General features: G+C 46.0%; 1 protein-coding gene across 1 annotated transcript in view; it reads left to right on the plus strand.

Moving 5' to 3' along the window:
* Positions 1-20,967, plus strand: part of IQCA1 (IQ motif containing with AAA domain 1) — a 153,879-nt gene that overhangs the window by 8,552 nt on the left and 124,360 nt on the right. The window contains exons 2-5 of the mRNA XM_047085902.1: positions 685-1,009; positions 4,110-4,229; positions 7,391-7,582; positions 10,617-10,688. Coding sequence (XP_046941858.1) covers positions 685-1,009; positions 4,110-4,229; positions 7,391-7,582; positions 10,617-10,688 — 709 coding nt within the window. The remainder of the gene's footprint in view (positions 1-684; positions 1,010-4,109; positions 4,230-7,390; positions 7,583-10,616; positions 10,689-20,967) is intronic.

The raw sequence follows: 20,967 nt of genomic DNA on the forward strand, positions 1-20,967 counted from the left end.
CGCATGAGGGCCAAGGGAACATGCGAGCATTTGACAGGAGATACCACAAAAACCCAGAAGGAGGGACAACAGATGAGACAAGAGGGAAGAGGCAGGCTAGGGAACGCCGAGAACTCGGTACCTGCGGGCCAGCAGGGGGGCGGCGAGGGAAAGCCCACCTTCCGGCAGAGCCCTGGGAAGAGAGAGCGCAAGGCCTGGTCCTTCTGAGTGCTGTTTGTTCATTCTTGATGATGACTTACAAGAGTTTCTCTGGGCTGTAATTGTTCATTCATAGCATCTGCTCACGTTCAACTTTATAAGATAGTGTGGAATGACTTTCCAATGTAATTGTTCCAGTTTGTACCCCACCAGCTGTGTATCTGGACAGATCAGTTGAATATTCTAGTTATCAACTTCTTCGTCTATTAAGTGAGTATAATGATGCAGGTTTTATGGGCCTAGTGAGGAATCGCTGTATATCATTTAGGTGAAAAGTCTTTTAATCTACGTATTTGATGATAATAGCAGTGGTCACATCCAAAAATCACATGCACCTCAAAATGAGACACAAATGGTCTAAAGGGCCTCGTAATTACATGCCGTGTTCTTAGCTCTCATTCGATGCCGCGTTACTGTTTGTTATATCAGATGCCCATTTCGTATGGCTTATGAAGGAATTTTTGCTTATTCTGTGTCTTCCCTCAGAATGTATAATAAGATGTGGCATCAGACCCAAGAAGCCCTCAATTCTCTGCTTGATAAAGAGTCTGAGACTGTGATGGAATCACAAAGAAATCAAGGTTTCATCTTCCAAATGTTAGCCACCTTCTACATAAAATACGTGCAGATCTTTAGAAACCTGGAGAATGTCTACGACCAGATTGTCCACCCACAGAAACGACTGCTGATCCGGAAAATACTGGACGGGGTGATGGGTCGCATCCTGGAACTGAAGCATGACATGGTTGAATTGGAATTAACCGAGTTTCATTATTTCGATGACATCCTTCAGGACCTAAAGTTGGCTCCTGTAAGTACTCGGCCTCTTTTCTCATCAGTGCCTTGTTTTAAATCGGATATGTAGGTCCGTAACCAATACTCTAGGCTTCCTAGGCACATTTGCTGGTTGTTGTATGAAAACGTGAAGCCTTGCCCTTCGGTTGGGCCATACTGCCATGGACAAGGATTGGGTTCCTGTAGTTGTGGGCACAGACAAATCTTTTCACAGTCCTTGGGTCCAGTGTTGGGTCTTACTTGGTCACCGTGGTGTCTGCCCAGGTCTGTTGGATGGAGGAGGCCAACCCTTTCGCAAATATCCTGTGGCACAAACCCTCCCAATTTCCAGTAGCAGTGCCCCTACTTTTGTTGCCCAAGGAGATCTCCTTCTGGCCTTTGTTTCCCCCCATTTTCTTCGGGCTGATTGGCTGCTGGTTCCTTATTACCAGGTGGATGTGTCTCCTCCTCTCCTTTGGGTCTTTGGTGACTTGGGGATTTATGGCGATAGGCCTCTGAGGCTCAGACAAGAAAGAAGGGCCTCCTCTCTCTCTCTCTCTGATGCCCTGGAGCTGAAGACCTTCTGTCTCCCCGCCACCGCCCTTCCGACCCCCACTGCCAAACGCCCAGAGTCTCTTCTGACGCTCTGTCTGGCCGAGTCTGCCAGAGGCCAGTGGACAGCTCCTTGCAGTGTCACGGTCCTGTGAGCTCAGTCTTCATTTCGAAAGGAACATTTCCCTAAAATAAAATTAAAAGGAGACAGTGTTCAATTTTCCACCTGGCGTGTAATGCTCCTTCCTTCTGAAAACATGCGAGATTCTATAAAGGTTATGTTTCTTTCCGGAATAGGTTTTTCTAGCATTGTTATTGCACTTTGTTAGAAAGGACTATAAAGGGTAACTAAAATGATGGAAAGTGTTGAAGATCACTCTGAAACTTACATGCTTGTCGCGTTCACTTACAAGAGCATGGCTTAAAGCCCTGGATTTTTTCGGTCGGGTGTACTTTACTCCACCCGTGTGAAAATATCAAGAACCCCTGAGGATAAGCGTGAAATCAACAGCCATTAAATCATATCCCTAAATCGAATTAGTGAAGTAGTATTAAATGTATTAATTTGATCCCGAGAATATTAAATAACCTGCTCAAAGTTGAAGAGTAAGACATCTATGAAATCTGTGTGGTGGGCTCCTTCAGATTTTCCCCTGCTTTTCCTCCTGCTTCAGTCGTCACCCCTCTGGTTGAGCTGGTTCATCTTTTCAAAGCTCATGAGCACTAAAAGGGGCGATGAACGAGTGACATTGTCCAGGAAGCCTTCCTGGTAGGAGACCGTCAACTGTGTGGTCCAGCACTCCTGGGGTGGGCACACTGAGCCACGTGACGACACTGGGGTCCAGGCGGGACCAGCAGCGGCATGGACCCCGGGAGCGCTGCCAGGCCAGGGACACGCACACGTACCAGCTCTGGGAAGTCCCGTGGGGCTCAGCCCTGCGGTTCCCAGTGGAAGCCTGACCAACCAGCACCCCTGAGTCTGGGCCCCTGTGGCCGCCACCCACATGGCACATGGCTCCGCTATTCCATCGGGCCAGCACCCAGCTATCTGTGTGCAGTGTGACCCACAGCCCGGCCACAGCTGATCAGACCAGGGATGGGTGCTGGTGGCTGCCCCAGGCGATCCTTCCCCGAGAGATTCTGAAACTGAGACCGAGAGACTGGTTTCTGTCTTCGAGTCAGAACTGTGCTGCCCCAAATTCGCGAGTTCATCAGATGCTCAGAAGAATGGAGAAAGCCGCTCTCCAGAGAACACGAGAGAGGTCCCTTAGAGAATGGGAAACCCCAAAGCATCTGGGTTGGACATAAAGTGTTTTGCGGATGGAGGTCTAGCCGCAAACCCAAGCAACTGTCTTCGGCTTCCCTCCTCTTTCGTCCTCCGCTGCTCCGTTTCCTCACCCTCAGACTCTTCGTTCTTGGGCCACGCGGAGCCGTGTCAATAACACGTTGTCGTCACAGTTGGAAAAGCACAACGCTTTAACACACCTACTAATAAATACAATCTCCACATTAAATAAAAGCGTAATCACTCTCTTCTGACTTTCCTCCATCCCCCAGGCCACACTCACTCACCGGATCCTGGAAACCCACTTTCAGTTCACCCCAAAATTCCATCCGTCTAAGAAAAGTTTGGCTGTCAAAAGCAGTTGCCGTCTGGTATCGGTACAATCTCACCAAGTCCTAAAAAAGGACACCCCTTTCTGTTACAATGCTTCTTTAAGGGAAGGCCTGTTCAGAATTCCCTGGATAGGGGAGAGGGTGTGGAGAGTCATGCCAGAATAGGGAAAAGGGGAACTGACCCCGAGGACCGAACCCTTAGCTTTGCCCAGCCGACTGGTCTACCAGAGGGCACCCAGGAGGGTCTGAAAGAGTGTCTAGCACAGTGTTCCTCATGGGGGGTGGTCAAGGGCCACCCACACCCCCAGATAGCACTTCTATCCTTCTGATTGTTGAACTTGGGCTCGTAAATATTCGTGTGACCTCCAGCAACTGAACTAGTTGGTAATATGCACAAGTGGAAAACAGAAGTTTATATTTATTGCATAAAAAACAAGTTTCCTAATAAAGCAAATGAACTTTGCCAATAACTTTTGTAATTTGGGGTCATTTAGGTAAAAGTCCAACCAAAGTATTAGGGGGAAAAAACCTGTGATCATTTACAGGCAAATAGTTAACGATGCTGATGATAAATCATTAGGTTTATTTCAAAGATCTCTCCGTCGCAATACTTTGCTCTTTTAATTTGCATTATTGTTTGAGGTAGGCTGAGATGATATTCTATTTCCTTAAAGAAATTCATGAAGTTATCATGAGTTAATTGTGAATTAATTGATGTGAGTTCTTACGTTTTACATAACGATTAAAATAAGGGCCACGGCGATGATTTTTCCTTATGACTTTATTTGTGTTTCCTTAGCGGTAATGAATTGTTTTTATGCCACTGGTGTCATCACCTCTTGAATAAGGATGGGAGGTAAAATGCATCTCTTTGATATACGGTCCTTACTGTATGTTTTAGATGGATTTGAACTGTGTCCTTAAGTTGTGACAAATGTGCCCTTTTGCTTATTTTTTCTCTTCTCTAGCAACAATTAGATATTCCCATCCCCAAGTATTTTTTGAAGGAGAAGTTGGAAGTAATCAAAGGAAGAGAGAAAATCCTGGCTCAGATATTAGCTGACACTGGATTAGATATGGCTGAAAAGGTTTGTAAACCATTTTAACCACCATCACTCCATAATCTATAAAACCTCCTTTCCCCGTGGCTCCCGACTGTGCGAGAGACAGATTATTTCCAGGGCAAGGAAAGCAGCACCCGTCCCCCGTGCTGTTCGGTATGTAAGAAGTTGCTTACCTTCAGGATGTGTCTTTGACGATTCATAACCATTATTTTCAAGAACTTAGAAACAGAGATCAGAACATAATGCTTTGTTGGGGATGTCAGTGTCTCTGAGATTAGGCAGATCATTGACTCTGTAACTCTTCAACTCAGGTCCACCTAACCTAAAGTCAGAAGCTGAGTGTTTCACGGGAAATAATTGCTAAGATAACCTACTGGGCAGTCTTTTCATTTCAGACTTTTCCACACGGCACTGCCATATCCGCCTTCTGGCCAGTCACACATTTCGGTGACCCTCGCTGCCTCCCGAATCAGTGCCTCGTGCCCCTGGCTGGTCACGGCCCAAGCAGGGAGGCGGCAGTTGTGTGTCCAAACTGGGACAATTCAGGGTGAAAGGGGCGCTCTCGGTAACTACGCGAGGGGAAACCAGCACGTGCGGGCTTCCCGCAGATAGGCCCCATTGGGTGTTGGGTCACGGCACCGTGGAAAATTCCGAGCACAGCCAGAATGGCAGCAGGGAGAGAGAAGGATGCGGCCTGTCTGCCTACCTGGAGAAGCAGGTGGGCAACACGCACCGTGTGAGGCGTCTCTGTGCTCTCTGGCATTCGTGGCCGTGCTTCAGGCTGCAGGGAGGGCTCTCTCTTCCCCCTACACCTCGGCCTGTCGAAACGGTGCTCCTTCAGCAGAGCCCAGCCTGATGCAGCAACCCTCCGGCACCTGTCCTGACCCCGCTAACTCAAGGCTGTCCCTCCTTCCTCCACCTCGCCCTTAGATGCCCGGCCCTTCCTCTGCACTGCACACTCCCGGAGGCCGGTCCCAGGGCCGTTTAGAGTGGGGGCCATCGAGCCGTCCTTGCACCTGTCCCTGCCTTCAGCCCATGCGTCATTCAGAGGGAAGCCCTCAGCACCATCCGGCGCCCCCCAGAGGAATCCCCAGGCACAGAGCACTGACGAGCAGTGCAGACTTCACTGAGGGCTTTTTACAGGGGACACGAGAAGGGAGGTGACATCACAGACGCTACAGTAGAGCCCTAAAGATCCCTCTCTGCTCCTTGTCCTGCTTACCCTCTCTGCTGTCCCTCTTCACTTGTGCGGGGTCGACGGCAGGGAACTTTCTTTCCCAGTGGCCAGCCCCAGCTGGCCCACTGGATCTGCTACGTAGACCCGGCCATCTCTGTCCCAGCCCCATCCGAAGATGGGCTGAATGTCCGCGAAACACCGGGCTCCGGGCAGCAGCACGTGACATCTCTGTGACTTTCCCTTGGCCTTCGGTGCCTCACGAGACCCCATTTCCACCTTAAGCTGCCTCTTTCCTAAAGATATACGTACATGCAATATAGATCCCAAGAAGAATTCTGGGAGACAGATGCTACCGTCCTGTCCTCCATTTCTCATGCTTCGTATTTAGTCTCGGGCCCTCCACAAATGTTCAGAATCTTTGTCGTCCTGCATAGACCACGCCAACCCTCAGAAGTATTCAGTAAGGGCTGCAACGATTTTCAGAGTGATGATGTCTGAAGGAAATAAGTACAATAATAACTCATGTTTGCAGGACACCTGCTCTCTGCTCCAGTGATTGAACAGGCCTCATCCAATTCGGTACCAAAATGGCATTCGTTCTACTCTGGCGTGCCAAGTGCGTTATTGAAAACGTGTGCTCCCTGCACATCTGAGATGATGAGGTGTCACTGAAAACAGAACTTGGAGGGACTGGTATGTGAAAGAGCTTCCTCAAGGGGAGCCAAGGCTGAGGCACAGTGGGGGCTTGGTCAGGAAGATGGCCAGTCGTGGCTCAAATTGGCTCCACCCGTACTGACCGCGGGAGCTCGTGTGAATTATTTTTCTTCTATCGGGCTCCGTCTTCTTAACTCTTGAGCGGTCACAGCAATACCCGTCTTGGAGGTTGCTTTGTGAACTTGCTGAGGATATCTAAGAAAAGCATCTGGCCTCTCCGGGGTCTCAGTGAATGCCCCTCCCCACCCCTTGCTCCTTCCTGGGCACCGCGGCCCCCGACACACACAGTCGTTACGCAGAGAAGAGGCCATCGCGGGAAACAGTGGCCCCGGGGATGAATTGGAGCCCACGCTTGGGACCTCAGCGTCTGGCACCGTGTCCTGATAAGGTGGCCACGCTGCCCTCTGAGACCTGAGCAAGGGCTCAGCCCACGACTGGGTGTTTCTCAGATTCAAAAGGCCTCTCCCTTCTGCTTCTGTCCCTGCATGAGGCTGCACCCAAGCCAGGCCACGTGCCCAGCTTCTCCCTCGCCCCAAGGACAGCAGAGAGCCTCACCCCTTCATCCACTCAGAGCTGACACGGGGCTCTGGACGCCCCAGCAGCCTTGCCCTGGACCCTCCTCAGGAAATGGCTCAGCCCCTCACCCGGCTGTGCCTCCACAACCCCCACCTGACGTCTCCAAAGGCAGCATTTTCCTGCACGAGCTCTGATTTTTCTCCAGACATAATCTTCCCGTCCCATTTGGATGTTCTGAAATGCAAACACGTAGGTACTAGAAGACATTTCATACATAAATTGAATACTCCTGAAATGATTTTAGCCTTACTCGTATTCACTACATCATCCCGTAATTGATTTTGAAGCCAGCATTTTACTGCCTGTGTATTTTACATTTCAAGGTCTCGTATTAAAGATGTGTTTTTAATTTATATGTTTCCACTATTAAGTTAATCAAACACTGATAGCGATTTTGAGTTTTATTGAATCCATTTTATTGGCATTCCTGGTATAATTTTCTGCCAACCTAAAATATTGTGGAACTCATTAGGATTTTGTTCGGAATGGGTGAGAGGAAAGCTTACGGGATCCTTAAATATGGGACCAGAGCACCAGCATGGCATGTTATCAAAATCCACATAATTTAAGATGACGGAACGAGACAACTCTCAGACTCTTTATCGACAGTTTGGGAACTTTCAGCAAAGTTGTGTTCGAAGTCAGCTTGTGAGGCTCCCAGGATCAACTGATGTAGTAAACATGTTTAAACACTGATTTACCTTGAATGTTTTTGCAGAAATACTCTGTGAAGAGTATCCCCCTAGAAGAGGCCGTGAAATTAATCCAGATCGCTGAGAGGGCGCGGCAGGGTCGTCTAAGAGCCGTGTTCATGAAGCAGATCTTTCTTCAAGAATACAGAGCGAAACAAGCCAAGTTCCTTAGCGAGAAAGTAGCGGATCTGGAGGCCGCAGCACTGAAGATTCAGAAGGTGCGGGCAGGGTGCTGGTGGAGCGGGGGCAGGTGCCTTGACACAGCTAGAAATGCACACCAGGGTCAGGGTGAGCCCTGGAACCCAAAATTCCAAAATTCTGCCTTTAAGAGAACTGGATTTTAAATGCTGGAAAGATTTATTATCTTACCCTGGGGACAACCGTTAAGTAAGCTTGGTCACGTGTTGTTTTATTTTGTTTTTAATTGTATTATAAATAGGTGTAACATGCAGGGCATTTTATTCAAATATTTTCAAAGATCATTGATAATCGTTGGGAAGAGTGTCGCGAAACATTCAGTGAGGATGTCAATCCCTAATGAATTTTTAAAAGCGCATTCAGGGGCGCCTGGGTGGCTCGGTCGGTTAAGCATCCGACTTCAGCTCAGGTCGCGATCTCGCAGTCTGTGAGTTCGAGCCCCGCGTTGGGCTCTGGGCTGATGGCTCAGAGCCTGGAGCCTGCTTCCGATTCTGTGTCTCCCTCTTTCTCTCTGGCCCTCCCCCCACTCACACTCTGTCTCCCTCCCTCACTCTCTCAAAAACAAATAGACATTAAAAACAAATTAAAATAACTGTGTGGGGGCGCCTGGGTGGCGCAGTCGGTTAAGCGTCCGACTTCAGCCAGGTCACGATCTCGCGGTCCGTGAGTCCGAGCCCCGCGTTGGGCTCTGGGCTGATGGCTCAGAGCCTGGAGCCTGCTTCCGATTCTGTGTCCCTCTCTCTCTGCCCTTCCCCCGTTCATGCTCTGTCTCTCTCTGTCTCAAAAATAAATAAACGTTAAAAAAAATAATAAATTTAAAAAAATAAAAAATAAAAGCGCGTTCACACACAGACGTAATCACAGAAGGGGAGCAAAGGTCAACCCCTCTGGCTGGTGACCAGGACATCCTCGTTCCTTTAAATGTTTATTTATTTGTTGTGAGAGAGAGAGAGAGGGAGAGCAGGGGAGGGGCAGAGAGAGGGGGAGAGAATCCCAAGCAGGCTCTGTGCTGTGAACGCAGAGCCCGATGCAGGACTCAATCCCATGAACCGTGAGACCGTGACCTGAGCTGAAATCAAGAGTCAGACGCTTAACCGACTGAGCCACCCGGGCACCCCAATGTTCCTTTCTGAAGCAGGCCTGAGGTCCCCCCGCTTTGTTGGATGAGCACTGGGGGTCTGCTCCACACCTTTTTCCAAATGGAGGCCAAGGCTGCTTACGGTAAATTCAGGAGATGGAAACATGAGGCAAATTGGAACCAGATAAGAGAGAAAGAGAGCATGAGGACACAGACCCCAGCCGGAGGGTCAGGACCCCCTCCCTCTGGGTTCTTGTTGGGGGCGGGCAGAAGGGTGCAGGGGGACCGCTAACAGACCGTGTTCTTTATGTTCCTGTGATGAAGTTCTAGACAAGCATCTGAGTTCAGAGCTTGAGTCGTATCAATCTTGGACGTGACCGTGTTATATCTCCCCCCATTGCGGTGGAAATTTTTCTTTTAAAACTATGAAGTGCCACCCTTAGATCTAGCCCCACACTCCTGCAATCTGGAAGTTTCTCTTGAAGAAACCTGGGTAGGGGACTCTCACTAATGAGAATTAGAAGCCATTTCTCCTCTCCCTCCCCCGGCTTTATTGCGATGCATTTGACATAAAACATTGTGTACGTTTAAGATGTATGATGTCGTGATGTGATATACGTATATATTGCAAAGTGATTCTCACTGTAAGGGTAATTAAACGTCCATCACGTCACATAATTACCAGTTTTCGATAGTGAGCACGCTTCAGGTCAACTCTTTTAAGCAGCTTTGAAGAACACAGCACAGTGTTGTTGAAGGAGGCGAACTCATTCATCTGACAACTGGAAGTTGGTGCCTTCTGGCCACTTTCCCCCATTTTCTTCAACTCCCAGCCCCTAGCGATCCCAAACCTACTCAGATACCCAAACTACTAGACATCTATTTCCACAGGGTCAGTGTTTTTAGATTCCACATGCAAGTGAGATCATAATAGTGGTTGTCCTTCTCTATGTGGCCTTCTTTTGCTTAGCATGCTGCCCTCAAAATTCATGCATGTTGACACAAATATCAGGATTTCCTTTTTTTAAAATTTTTTATATGTTTATTTATCTTGAGAGAGAGAGAGTGAGAGGAGCGGTGGGGCAGAGAGAGGGGGAGACACAGAATCCGAAGCAGGCTCCAGGCTCCGAGCTGTCAGCACAGAGCCCGACGTGGGGCTTGAACTCACAGACCTTGAGACCATGACCTGAGCCAAAGTCGGATGCTCAACCGACTGAGCCACTCCGGTGCTCAGATTTCCGTCTTCTTTTTTTTTTTTAGCTGGATAATATTCCGTTGTGTGTATATAGTATATACCACCTTTTTTATCCATTCACCCATCCACTGACAGGTGGTTTCCATCGTCGTATCAATTGTAAATAATGCTGCGACGAACGTGCATTGAAATAATGTGTACGTCTCTCTTCAAGTCCGTGACTTCGTTTCCTTCAGATATGTACCCAGACGTGGGATTGCTGGGGTGTAGGGTAGTTCTGTTTTTAATTTTTCGAGGAACCCCCATACCGTGTCCCCAGTGGCTGCCCCGGTTCGCACGCCCACCGGCAGTGTGGGAGGTTCCTTTTCCCCTCACCCTCGCCGGCACCTGTTGTCGCTCGTCTTGTGGATGACGGCCGTCTGGCAGCCGGGAGGATGTCTGGGCCAGCAGGTGGGCTGTGTGGTTGGCAGATTTGCTTCCAGGGTGTTGGGCGAGTGTGGATCCTGTCCAGCCCGTGGGTGAACAGGACGGCGCCCCGCCCCCCTTGTTCAGTAGGGTGGCTCTGGGTCCACAGTTGGGTGCTCAGGCAGCGAATAGGCCGTTTGTTCTTTCTTGAAATTTTTTGCCTGTGATCACAGAAGAAAAAATATTCCATCAACACACACACGCGCACAGCCTTGACTGCATAGTCATTGTATCATTTGAAACGGGAGAAAGGGTGGGACAGGGCTTTTGTCTTTGTTTTAATGTATTAGACAAATAACCATTTATTTCTTTTTAGGTCTGGCGAGGTTTCCATCAACATAAGAAAACCGAAAAACTGAGGCAGGAGGAGATGATATTCCTGGGTATGGTAAGTTCTCTTACAGGCAGGACGTGCATGTGGCTTTCTTGAGACTTGTGTCTTAGAGAGTTTTTGTGGGAAGAGAGGAAAGAAAAATAGGTAACCCGTGACTGAAGAGAATGGAACGGCCCGCACTGTGCGGGAGTGTGCCCGGGGGATCTGGACAGAGCAGTCACGTGTCCGTGTACACATCTCCCTTGGAATATGCAGAGCGTTCCGGGCGTGGGAATAAGCTCTTAATTGCTCACAAACCGCCATTCCTGCGTGACGTCTGCCCTGCCCTCCGTCAGTATTTGTGGTCAAGAGAATGGGTTTGCACTGAGCTAGCTGGCTTTTGGGGGCAGATCTCCGTGGGGATGACTGAATCAGAGCTGAATGGGTGTGTATTAGTTATCTATTGCCGCGTAACAATATGACCACAACCTAGCAGCTTAAACACACACTCATCAGCTCAGTTTCTGTGGGTCGGGAGTCTGGGCTTAGCTAAGTCTCCCGCTCAGGGTCTCACAAGGCTGCTGGCAGCTGTCATCTGAGGCCCACGTGGGTAAAATCCACTTCCAAGCTTGTGCGGTTGTGAGCAGGATGTAGTTCAGTGCCCCATATTTAATGCCGGGATAAAAACATTGATAGATACTGTGGCTGAGGCTTTGAAAATGCTAATCATGTACCAAGCTCGAGTGGGGCTAAAAGAAGAAAAGAAACACAGATAACCACAAATACCAATAAGCTTTACAAAAAAAAAAAAAAAACTATTAGATAGTATCCTGAGTGACTAAGGTAATAAATTAGAAAATACTGAACAGAGAAGGTGATCTAGGGAAGTACAAAGATCGAAACAGACCAAAGAGGTAAAAAAACAAATACCCAAACAAACTAATCACTACAGCGAATGCCAAGTGATTTTCCGCATCCCGGCTTTCACTTGGGGCCTGTGAGAAGCAGGTGCCAGGATGGAGTTGGATGGTCAGGGCATTTACCGGGAGGAAGGGAGGGAGGAAGGGCGGGGAGGCTGGGGGAGCCCCACAGGGAGGCCGGAATGACGGGGTGTGGGGGGGGGTGCGGCAGGAGAGGGGTGGAGAGGAAGAGCCAGCCCGGCAGTGCTCTCGTGCCATGTTTTTTAAATCTCTGCTAAGAAAGGAAAAGAAAGCCGGTAATGGCGATGCCCGGACTGGGCGAGGACCCAGGGGCAGGGGCAGCCCGGGGACAATAACCAGGGTTTAAGTGCGCACCCACCCTTCTGAGGACAGTTGGTCTCCTTATAAACATTAAAGCACAAGGGAGACTGGGGGGCTCAGTCGGTTAAGCATCTGACTTTGGCTCAGGTCGTGATTAGCAATTCGTGAGTTCAAGCCCCGAGTAGGGCTCTGTGCTGACAGCTCAGCGCCTGGAGCCTGCTTTGTATTCTGTGTCTCCTCTCTCTCTGCCCCTCCCCCACTCATGCTCTGTCTCTCTCTGTCTCTCTCTCAAAAAATAAATAAACATCAAACACATTAAAAAAAAAAAAACACTTAGGCCTGTTTGCTCAGTAATCCTGACCCTTGCAATCTCCATGCTAAAAAAAAAAAAGAATGTGAGCAACATTTACGATATATAATTATTCGTATCAGAGCAGTTTTATACTCGGTAGACAGGTGCCCAGAAACAGTTCACACAGTTAAAACATGCCATTGTGTGGCTTTAGAAGTGTGTTTAGAGTTTCTGTGTAACGTGCCAAGTGTAAAATGTGAACCCCGTGATCCTATTTTTAATGCTTTTGCTTATTCTTACACTTTTCTACAATAAACGTGTTTTTTATGTCTAAAAAATTACACATAAAGTACATGTTCAAAATTTTATCCGAGGAGAAAATGGTAGGAATCATGGTTTAGACAATTTGTAGCTTTCTTGTTAACTGAACCTTTAAATTTTTTTTTAATGTTTATTTATTTTTGAGAGAGACAGAGCATGAGCAGGGGAGGGGCAGAGAGAGAGGGAGACACAGAATCCGAAGCCGGCTCCAGGCTCTGAGCTGTCAGCACAGAGCCTGACGCGGGGCTCAAACTCACAAGCCGTGAGCTCATGACCTGAGCTGAAGTCAGGCGCTTAACTGACGGAGCCACCCAGGTGCCCCGAAACTTTAAATAATACCGATTCACAATACATTTTCCCACGTCTGTGTACTTCTTACCAAATGTATATCTCGGTAGGACAAAAATCAGGATTTATGATTTTTCTTGCTTTCTATTTTTAACAATTAATATACTCAGAGAGGTTATGCATCCAACTTCGGCTCAGGTCGTGATCTCATAGATCGTGGGTTCAAGCCCCACATTGGGTTCTGTGCTGACAGCTCAGAGCCTGGAGCCTGCTTTGCATTCTGTGTCTCTGTCTGCCCCTCCCCCGCTTGCACTCTGTCTCTCTCTCTTTCAAAAAATAAACAAACATTAAAAAATTTTAAATATATATACATATATATGTATATATATGAACTCAGAGAATAACGTGAGACGTAAAAAAATAACAAATGTTATTTATACTTTTGTAACCAGTGTAGGAAAGTGGGTTTCATTATATTACTCTTTCCTTTTTGTATTTAAGTTATATTTTCTAAGACTGCATTCCACCTTCTCACTTTTAGAGAAATCAAGTGGGGACCAGTGTGTGGGTGATACGAGCACAGTGAGGCACAATAGCTCTCTCAGTTCTGTGATCAACCATCGATGTGTTCCTTTCACCCATATTTCTATCAGGTCTTCTCATATAAAAATATTAGTTTCTTTTCTGGGACTTGAGGATTTAAATAAATTAGGAGATCTTATCAGCGATATTATTAAATATAGAAAAACTGTAATTGAGCCCCATATTCGGGCTACTGCTATATAATTTTCATCCGTGTTATGATGGCACGTTCTAAGTAACCAACAGTGGGGTAAATACACTTGATGTTGGAATATCTTGTATCTCCCTTCGGCCCCGTGTCCTGGACCAACCACTCCACCCTGCCACTATGACCCCTGTGCACCACCTCCGTTATCAGCACAGAATTGAAAATACGAATTATTTGGCTTGTGAAAAGAATTCAGGCCCATCTTCTGGACACTTGGAAGGGCGTAGTCAGCCGGTGGAGAGGTCTAATGCCACTGCACGTGTTTATAAAGCCTAAATTGTGACATCCACCCTTTATTGTCTTAAAAAATATGATCATACAGTATGTATGTACGATTTAAGAAATACCTCGATCTTCATCACCTATTTTCTTGATTTCCTTTTGATCTCTGAGTTTAAAAAAAATGAGTCAACATTTCTCTTTGGTATCGAGACACCTGGGACCCCAGCCCATCTCTTGCTGTGCACCTGCTTGGGTGTGCTGAAAGAGCCACGTGGGTGAGCAGTCCCGGCCAGCCGTTGCTGATGTCTACGATTTAACACGTTCCCTGGGTGGAATACTATTTAGTCATAAAAAGGAAGCCTGTCGCATGCTATAGCATAGGCGAACTTTGAAGACATTGTGTGACGTGAAATACACAGTCACGAAAAGATAAATACTGCCCGATTCCACTTGTATGAGGCACCCAGAGTCATCAGAAACAGAGACACAGAGAGCAGAATCGTGACTGCCAAAGGCTCGGGGGGGGGGCGGGGGAGGGGGGCCGGCAGTCATTGCCCAGTGGGTGTGGGGCTGCAGTTTTGCAAAATCAAAAAGTTCTACAGATCTGTTTCACAGCAGTGTGAAGACGCAGAACACTGCTCAACTGTATCCCTAAAAAGTGCCTCTTATGGGTTTGTTTGTGTTTTTTTTAGCCACAATTAAATAAACTGTTTTTCAATTCACTGGGACATTGCGGCATATACTGAAATGATTCTATGAGAATCATGACTATTCGCTAGTGGTCAAAAAACACAAATCAAAAATTAAATGAGATACTGCGTTTCCTTGAATCTGAGATGTCATCAATTATAAGACACACCGTGATTTTTACATGCTCTTAAAGAGAGTACTGTCTGATAAAACAAAACACCACCTTGATTGTAATCCACATCCATCCCTAATTTCGGACACGTTAATTATGAAAACCATGCATCTTAGAATTAGTGACATATGGGACATCTGGGCGCCTCAGTCGGTTAAATGACCGACTCTTGGTTTCGGCTCAGGTCATGATCTCACGCTTTGTGAGATCGAGCCCCACATTGGGCTCTGTGTTGACAGCGTGGAGCCTGCTTGGGATTCTCTCTCTCTCCCTCTCTCTCCCTCTGCCCCCCTCAAAATAAATAAGTAAACATTAAAAAAAAAGAATTAGTGAAATAAGCTAAGTTGTTTCTATCTTATAAGCAAAAGAAAAAATTTTTTTCAAGTTGTAATTATTGGCAAGGGTGGGAGGAGACGCCATGAGTTACATGGACTCTGCCTTTCTAAAAGACGATGAGCAAAGTGCAAGATGTTAAGATGTTTACATCCTGTCCCCACAACGTTCTATCTCTGTCTTGAGGAAACCATCCGAAATAGAGATTTATGCCCATGGAAGTCTCCTCCAGTGTTCTTTTTGATAATGACAAATTGGGGATAAAGCCGGTTCAGAGTAAGGACGTAGTTAAATAACTTCTAGTGGACCCACATTAATGCAGTCGTATGTCACCTTTGAGAACTATGTTTATGATTAGTTTTTGATGACATGAAAACGCTCAAAGTAAAAATTCAAGGTTTGGAATTACACATATAATTTGATATGATTTCAACTAAATATATACACACATCTATGCGCTTGCAAAAGAAAGAAAAGATACCGTGTACAATAGCATTCATTTTTTTTAATGTGGGGACTTTGGAAGATTGTTTGTCTGTAATTGTATTTTTCAACATGCTTAAACTTTACTTCATTAACTGGGAAAAAGTACACATTTAAAATGAAAGCAAGTGGCCGTAGAATCATACCAATTTTTTTTCTCCTAAGATCTCCACATCATTTGGTGCATATGGATGGGGAGACAGACAAAGATATAAATCTGTTTCTCCCTCCCGCCCTGAAGAGGCAGACACATGTACGATATCGTGATAAAAACAATGGTTCACTCCAACTTTGTACTTTCCAAACTTAACTAGCAGTCAAAACATTCAATCTAAGATCATCTAAGTTTGACATGAAATTTTACATTAGCAGTTTGGTTCAACAATTTCCTTTTAATTTAATTCAGCATGCATGTCCTGGATGTCTATTACGTGTAACACGTAGCCAGAAACTCGGGAATAGCCTAGCACTCTTTTTCATCCGAGAATCTTAATTGCTTACACCGATGGCACACAAAGACAGAATTACGTGTTTATTACTGCATTTTTTCTGTTTTACTTTGGAGTTTATATCTGTTCAGCTCAAATCAAAGAAGTCTGTGTTAATTCTTCAGCCGTTCAGGGTTTGGATAATATAAAGAGAGCAACTTGTCTGTTTTGCGTTAAATGTGACTTTCTCTGGTTTGCCTTTTTTTTTTTTCTTCCAAGTACGTCTCCTGCTGGTGGTGTGTATTCTATTGAAATTTTACACCATCGAGAAATGTATGGATTCAATTTTTAAGAGAATGGTATCTCCTGTCCTCTGGCTGATAACCATAAAAAGCCATTATCCCAAATCCAAGAAATGTTTTCAATTGAATATATTTTCCACTATATCACTAATGAAGATATTGTCCACTCGTTTTAAAATTTCATTTTCCCATAACTTCATTTCGTTACATCACGCCAGTGAATAAGCCGTTGACTTATCTGATCAAAATAGTATTTGTACGTTTTGGGAAGCTTGGCCTATTTCCAGGTATTTAGTAACTAAAACCAGAATTAGAGCAAGAGACATCATTATGCCTTCCTTTCCTGACCAAATGTTTCCTTTACCATTGTCACATAAATTATTTTTTTGATATTGCCATTTTAAATATTTATATTCTAAAATCTACAAAAGAAAATAAATAGCACTCTAAAAATTCATGTGCACTTACTTTAATTGGCAGAGCCAATGGGGTGAATCGAGTGGAAGGAAAATTAATGAATGTAATATATTTCATTCTGTGGATCCCTTTGAAATAATTTGTCCTATGGTCGTGCCCATCGTATATTTTATGTTACCCTGGAGCTAGCGATGTTTTCATTATAATAATGCTGGGGGACAGTTATTAAAGAGGAAGAGCCGTCGCTTGGAAATGAGTCAACTAAGTCTTCAAAGCACCATAAAACCCTGCTCACCTTCAGATTCTAACATCAAACAAGCTGTGTTATAAATTATCTGTTGGTCAATCTGGTCTTCCTTATTAACAAATAACCCCAGGGCACCCGGCTGGCTCAGTCGGTTAAGCGTCCGACTCTTGGTTTTAGCTCTGGTCATGAACTCGCAGTTGGTGAGATCGAGCCCCACGTTGGGCTCTGGGCTGACAGTGTGGAGCCTGCTTGGGATTCTCTGTCTCCCTCTCTCTCTGCCCCTCCCCTGCTCGCTCTCTATGTCTCTCTCTCTCAAAATAAATAAATAAATGATAACAATAATAACAACCCAAAGTTGGAGCTTGGGCACCCAGTGAGCTCCTGAAACGCAGCCCCCTCAGAAGCCCCACTTGGGAAGACTGTATGTACGTCAGGAGCCATCGGTGGTCATGGGCTCTTCCTTGGGAACTGCTCTCAGAGCCAAAAGGAGAGAAGGACCAAGAGGACGTGCTCTTTGTGGTCACGACTTTAGTTCCAACCAAAACCGACATCATCCGGCTTGGTCATATATATTATTCATTACAGTTCAAATGATGTTTGTTTCTGGAAATTTATTCTCAGGAAAAAAAAAAAACAGATTTGTCATGATTCGTGGGGGTTTTGTGTAGTTTTAGTTTTATTTTACTTTTTGAAGGCAAAAGAACTGTTTCCTAAGCGTCCCTGGCGGAGGCAGCATCTTAGAAATGAGTGCACGTCTCCAGGCACCAGCTTTAAAGAGTCTACTCCGCCATGTTGATGAAGACAGGTTTCTGGGTGGCCCGCTTGTGCACCCAGTTCTACACAGGGGCCTGTGGGAGGTCTTTGGGTGGCATACCCTCCCTCCCTTGAGCCTCAGTTTCTCCTTCTGTAAGAGCAGGATGCTGCTACCTATTTCGCAGAGAGATTCCAGGCAAAGGGCCTGACCTACAGCTTGGGGTAGGATAGGCCTTCAAGGAGCAGTGGCCAACGTGAATCATCTTGGAAAAGTATAGTACGTTGTCGCGATAACTGAATCTGAAGAAGTGTGATAACTTGTCTACGTAATGAAACACAGTATATTCCAAAATATACTGTTGCAGAAAATACCCATGCCACTAATTTCAAAATACACACTCTCCTGGCCTTTGTTATTTGCTACTCAGATTAATGAACTTGAAATTAGTCTGTTGAAAGTAGGATCTCAGAAAGTGATGGAGTTGGAGCAGCGCACGCGGTCTGACTCTGATCTGCAACCACCCCATGTAGCTGCGGGGGGAGAATTGTGACAGTCCCCTAAGGCAGCAAGTGCTGCCCCCACAAGCCACACGCACTGTATGTGATGCACCAGAAAAAAGTTTGCAACCCAGGAAAAGCAGTGACCCTGGGTCAGGTGTATGCAAAAGGCTCTTAGGCTGGGCAGAGAGATCAGAGCTTGAGGGAGGGCACCATTTTCTGTTAAATGGGATTTACAGCCTACCTACTCAGAAACCTTTCGTTTGATATTAAGTTGTTACTGTTTTAATTCTGCTTTATTCTTGTTCCATGTCCCCAGATCATCAGAAATTACATGACAAAAAGAATTCTCTTATCCTTCCTTTGTAGCCTGATCCCAGGATTTCTTTTTTTTTTTTTTAATTTTTTTAACGTTTATTTACTTTTGAGAGAGAGGGGGACACAGCAGGAGCAAGGCAGAACAGAGAGAGAGGGGGACACAGAATCCGAAGCAGGCTCCAGGCTATGAGCTGTCAACACAGAGCCCCACGCGGGGCTTGAACTCACAAACCATGAGATCATGACCTGAGCCGAAGTTGGACACTTAACCAACTGAGCCGCCCAGGCACCCCGATCCCAGAATTTCTTAGCCTACATCCAAGGGCAGAACGTTCATCCTCAACTACCTTAGATTTGGGCTTGTTACACAGTCTGTTAATGTAGCAAGTAGAGTGGTGAAGGCCATGAATTCCGGAGCCCGCCCATCCGCATTCAGATCTGGTTCTACCGTTTCCCAGCTGTGGGGACTTCCGGGAGTGACATGACTTCTGGGTGCCATGATTTCCACATAGGCGGGATGGAAATGGCCATGGCACCACACTCGTAGATTTCGTGTTAATTCCTAAGGAAACTGCTCTCTGGAAAGCATTTAAGATAGTGTCTCACGTAGAGCACACAGTAAGCACTATGTGAGCACCAGCTGTTACTTTTCTTCAAATGATTTAATATTGTGGGTTTAGATGTTCACGTCCTTCGTGATTCTAAATTGCTTACTAAACTGCCCAACTTTTTTTATCTATTTAAGTTAAGTATGGAAAGATGGGCTTTGTACACTGTTGTGCGAAGAGGAAATCTTGCAACGTCTTTGTGGGAAAGCATCGGCAGTATCTACCAAAATTACAAACGCACATTTTTTAAAGTATGATCTATAGTACCCATTAAAAAAAAAAAAAAACATTTTCAGGGGCACCTGGGTGGCTCAGTCGGTTAAGTGTCCGACTTCGGCTCAGGTCACGATCTTGCAATTTGCGGGTTCGAGCCCCGCGTTGGGCTCTGTGCTGACGGCTCAGAGCCTGGAGCCTGCTTCGGATTCTGTGTCTCCCCCTCTCTCTGCCCCTCCCCTGCTCGTGCTTTGTCTCTCTCTCTCTCTCTCTCTATCTCAATAATAAGTAAATGTTAAAAAAAATTTTTTTTTAACATTTTCAGACAAAATGGGTTAAGCTGGAAGAAACCTGTCACTGGAGAGACAGCTGAGCATAGAGGGTGGGAGCAGAGATGCCGGAAATAGACGCCTTGGGCCAAAGCCCCAGACTGCCGCTTCATGGCTGTGTGACCCTGGTCAAGTTCTTGACCTTTCAGTGCCTCAGTTTCCTCCTGTATAAAATGAAGATAATAATGCCACCTACTCATAAGGTTATTAGGAGGAATAAATTAGTATTTGTAAACCTCTTAAACTAGTGCCTCACAACCTACAAGTGGCATCGAAGTGTTTATTTTAAAAATATTTAAAGAGGGGCACCTGGGTGGTTCGGTCAGTTGAGCGTCTGACTCTTGATTTCTGCTCAGGTCATGATCCCAGGGTCGTGGGATTGAGCCCTGAGTCGGGCTCTATGCTGAGCATGAAGCCTGCTTGAGATTCCCTCTCTTTCTCTCTCTCTGCTCCTCTCCCCAACCTGAGCTCTCTCTCTCTCTCTCTGTCTCTGTCTCTCTCTCTCAAGAAAAAAATATATATATATTTCAAAGAAAGTAGGACACAAATGTGGCTGAGTAAGCTTCTATCACTTATCAGTTGTAAACTCAACGTGACTGTCCTAGCCCAGCTCCTAAGGAAGCAAATCTTAAATCTACGAAACAATTTTTAGAAGTTAGGCTTAACGAGCTAGAAAATTTTTCATTATCTAATAGTTTTGCACGCACTAAAATTGCGGCATCCTAAAATAAGGCCTTACCATAACTACTCTGGGCAGAGGGCAGGAGACTACCGTTGGCTATGGGTCTGCTTACAATTTTATTCCACTTCTTCTGCTGGGTTCCTCTTTTTTAAGTAGGTGTATTTGTATAAACACACACATATAAATATAGGTCTGTTACTCTGGAACGAAATGACGGAACAAAATGGCTTGTTTTCATAAACTAAGGAGCATACACGCACGCACGCACGCGCACACCCCATCTTGAAATGGATCAACTGAAGAGCTGTTTCCTCCACAGCGTGAGGCGGGAGCAGGGAGCCCACTGAGCCCGCCTCTAGATGCTTCCTAATGAACACCAGCACACGCTGCGATCAGAAGGCTCTGGAGCTAATTGATCTCTGCACTGATGACAGCAAGAGATTTCACGGGATGGTCATTTGCCCAGAGTGGACTTTTTCCCTCCTCCAGACCCGTTCCAGCTTCGCCTTCAGTGACAACAAAGCACCATAAAGACGCAACCCCCCCCCCCCAAGACAATGAGCTTCTGGAGAAAGTTGCCAGCATTAAATCACTTATCTGCAAGTGTATTTGTGACTGATAAATTGAACAGATTTTCATGTGGACAAATGTCCATTTTATCTGACTAATTTGAACAAGGATTTTTAAAGACAAAGCCCATCAAACATTAGATAAGCATTTTAAGTTA

The sequence above is a fragment of the Lynx rufus genome, unplaced genomic scaffold (assembly GCF_022079265.1).
Source record: "Lynx rufus isolate CCGP_SWC_20201006 ecotype Redwood Valley unplaced genomic scaffold, mLynRuf1.p SCAF_2, whole genome shotgun sequence".
NCBI classification, from domain to species: domain Eukaryota; kingdom Metazoa; phylum Chordata; class Mammalia; order Carnivora; family Felidae; genus Lynx; species Lynx rufus.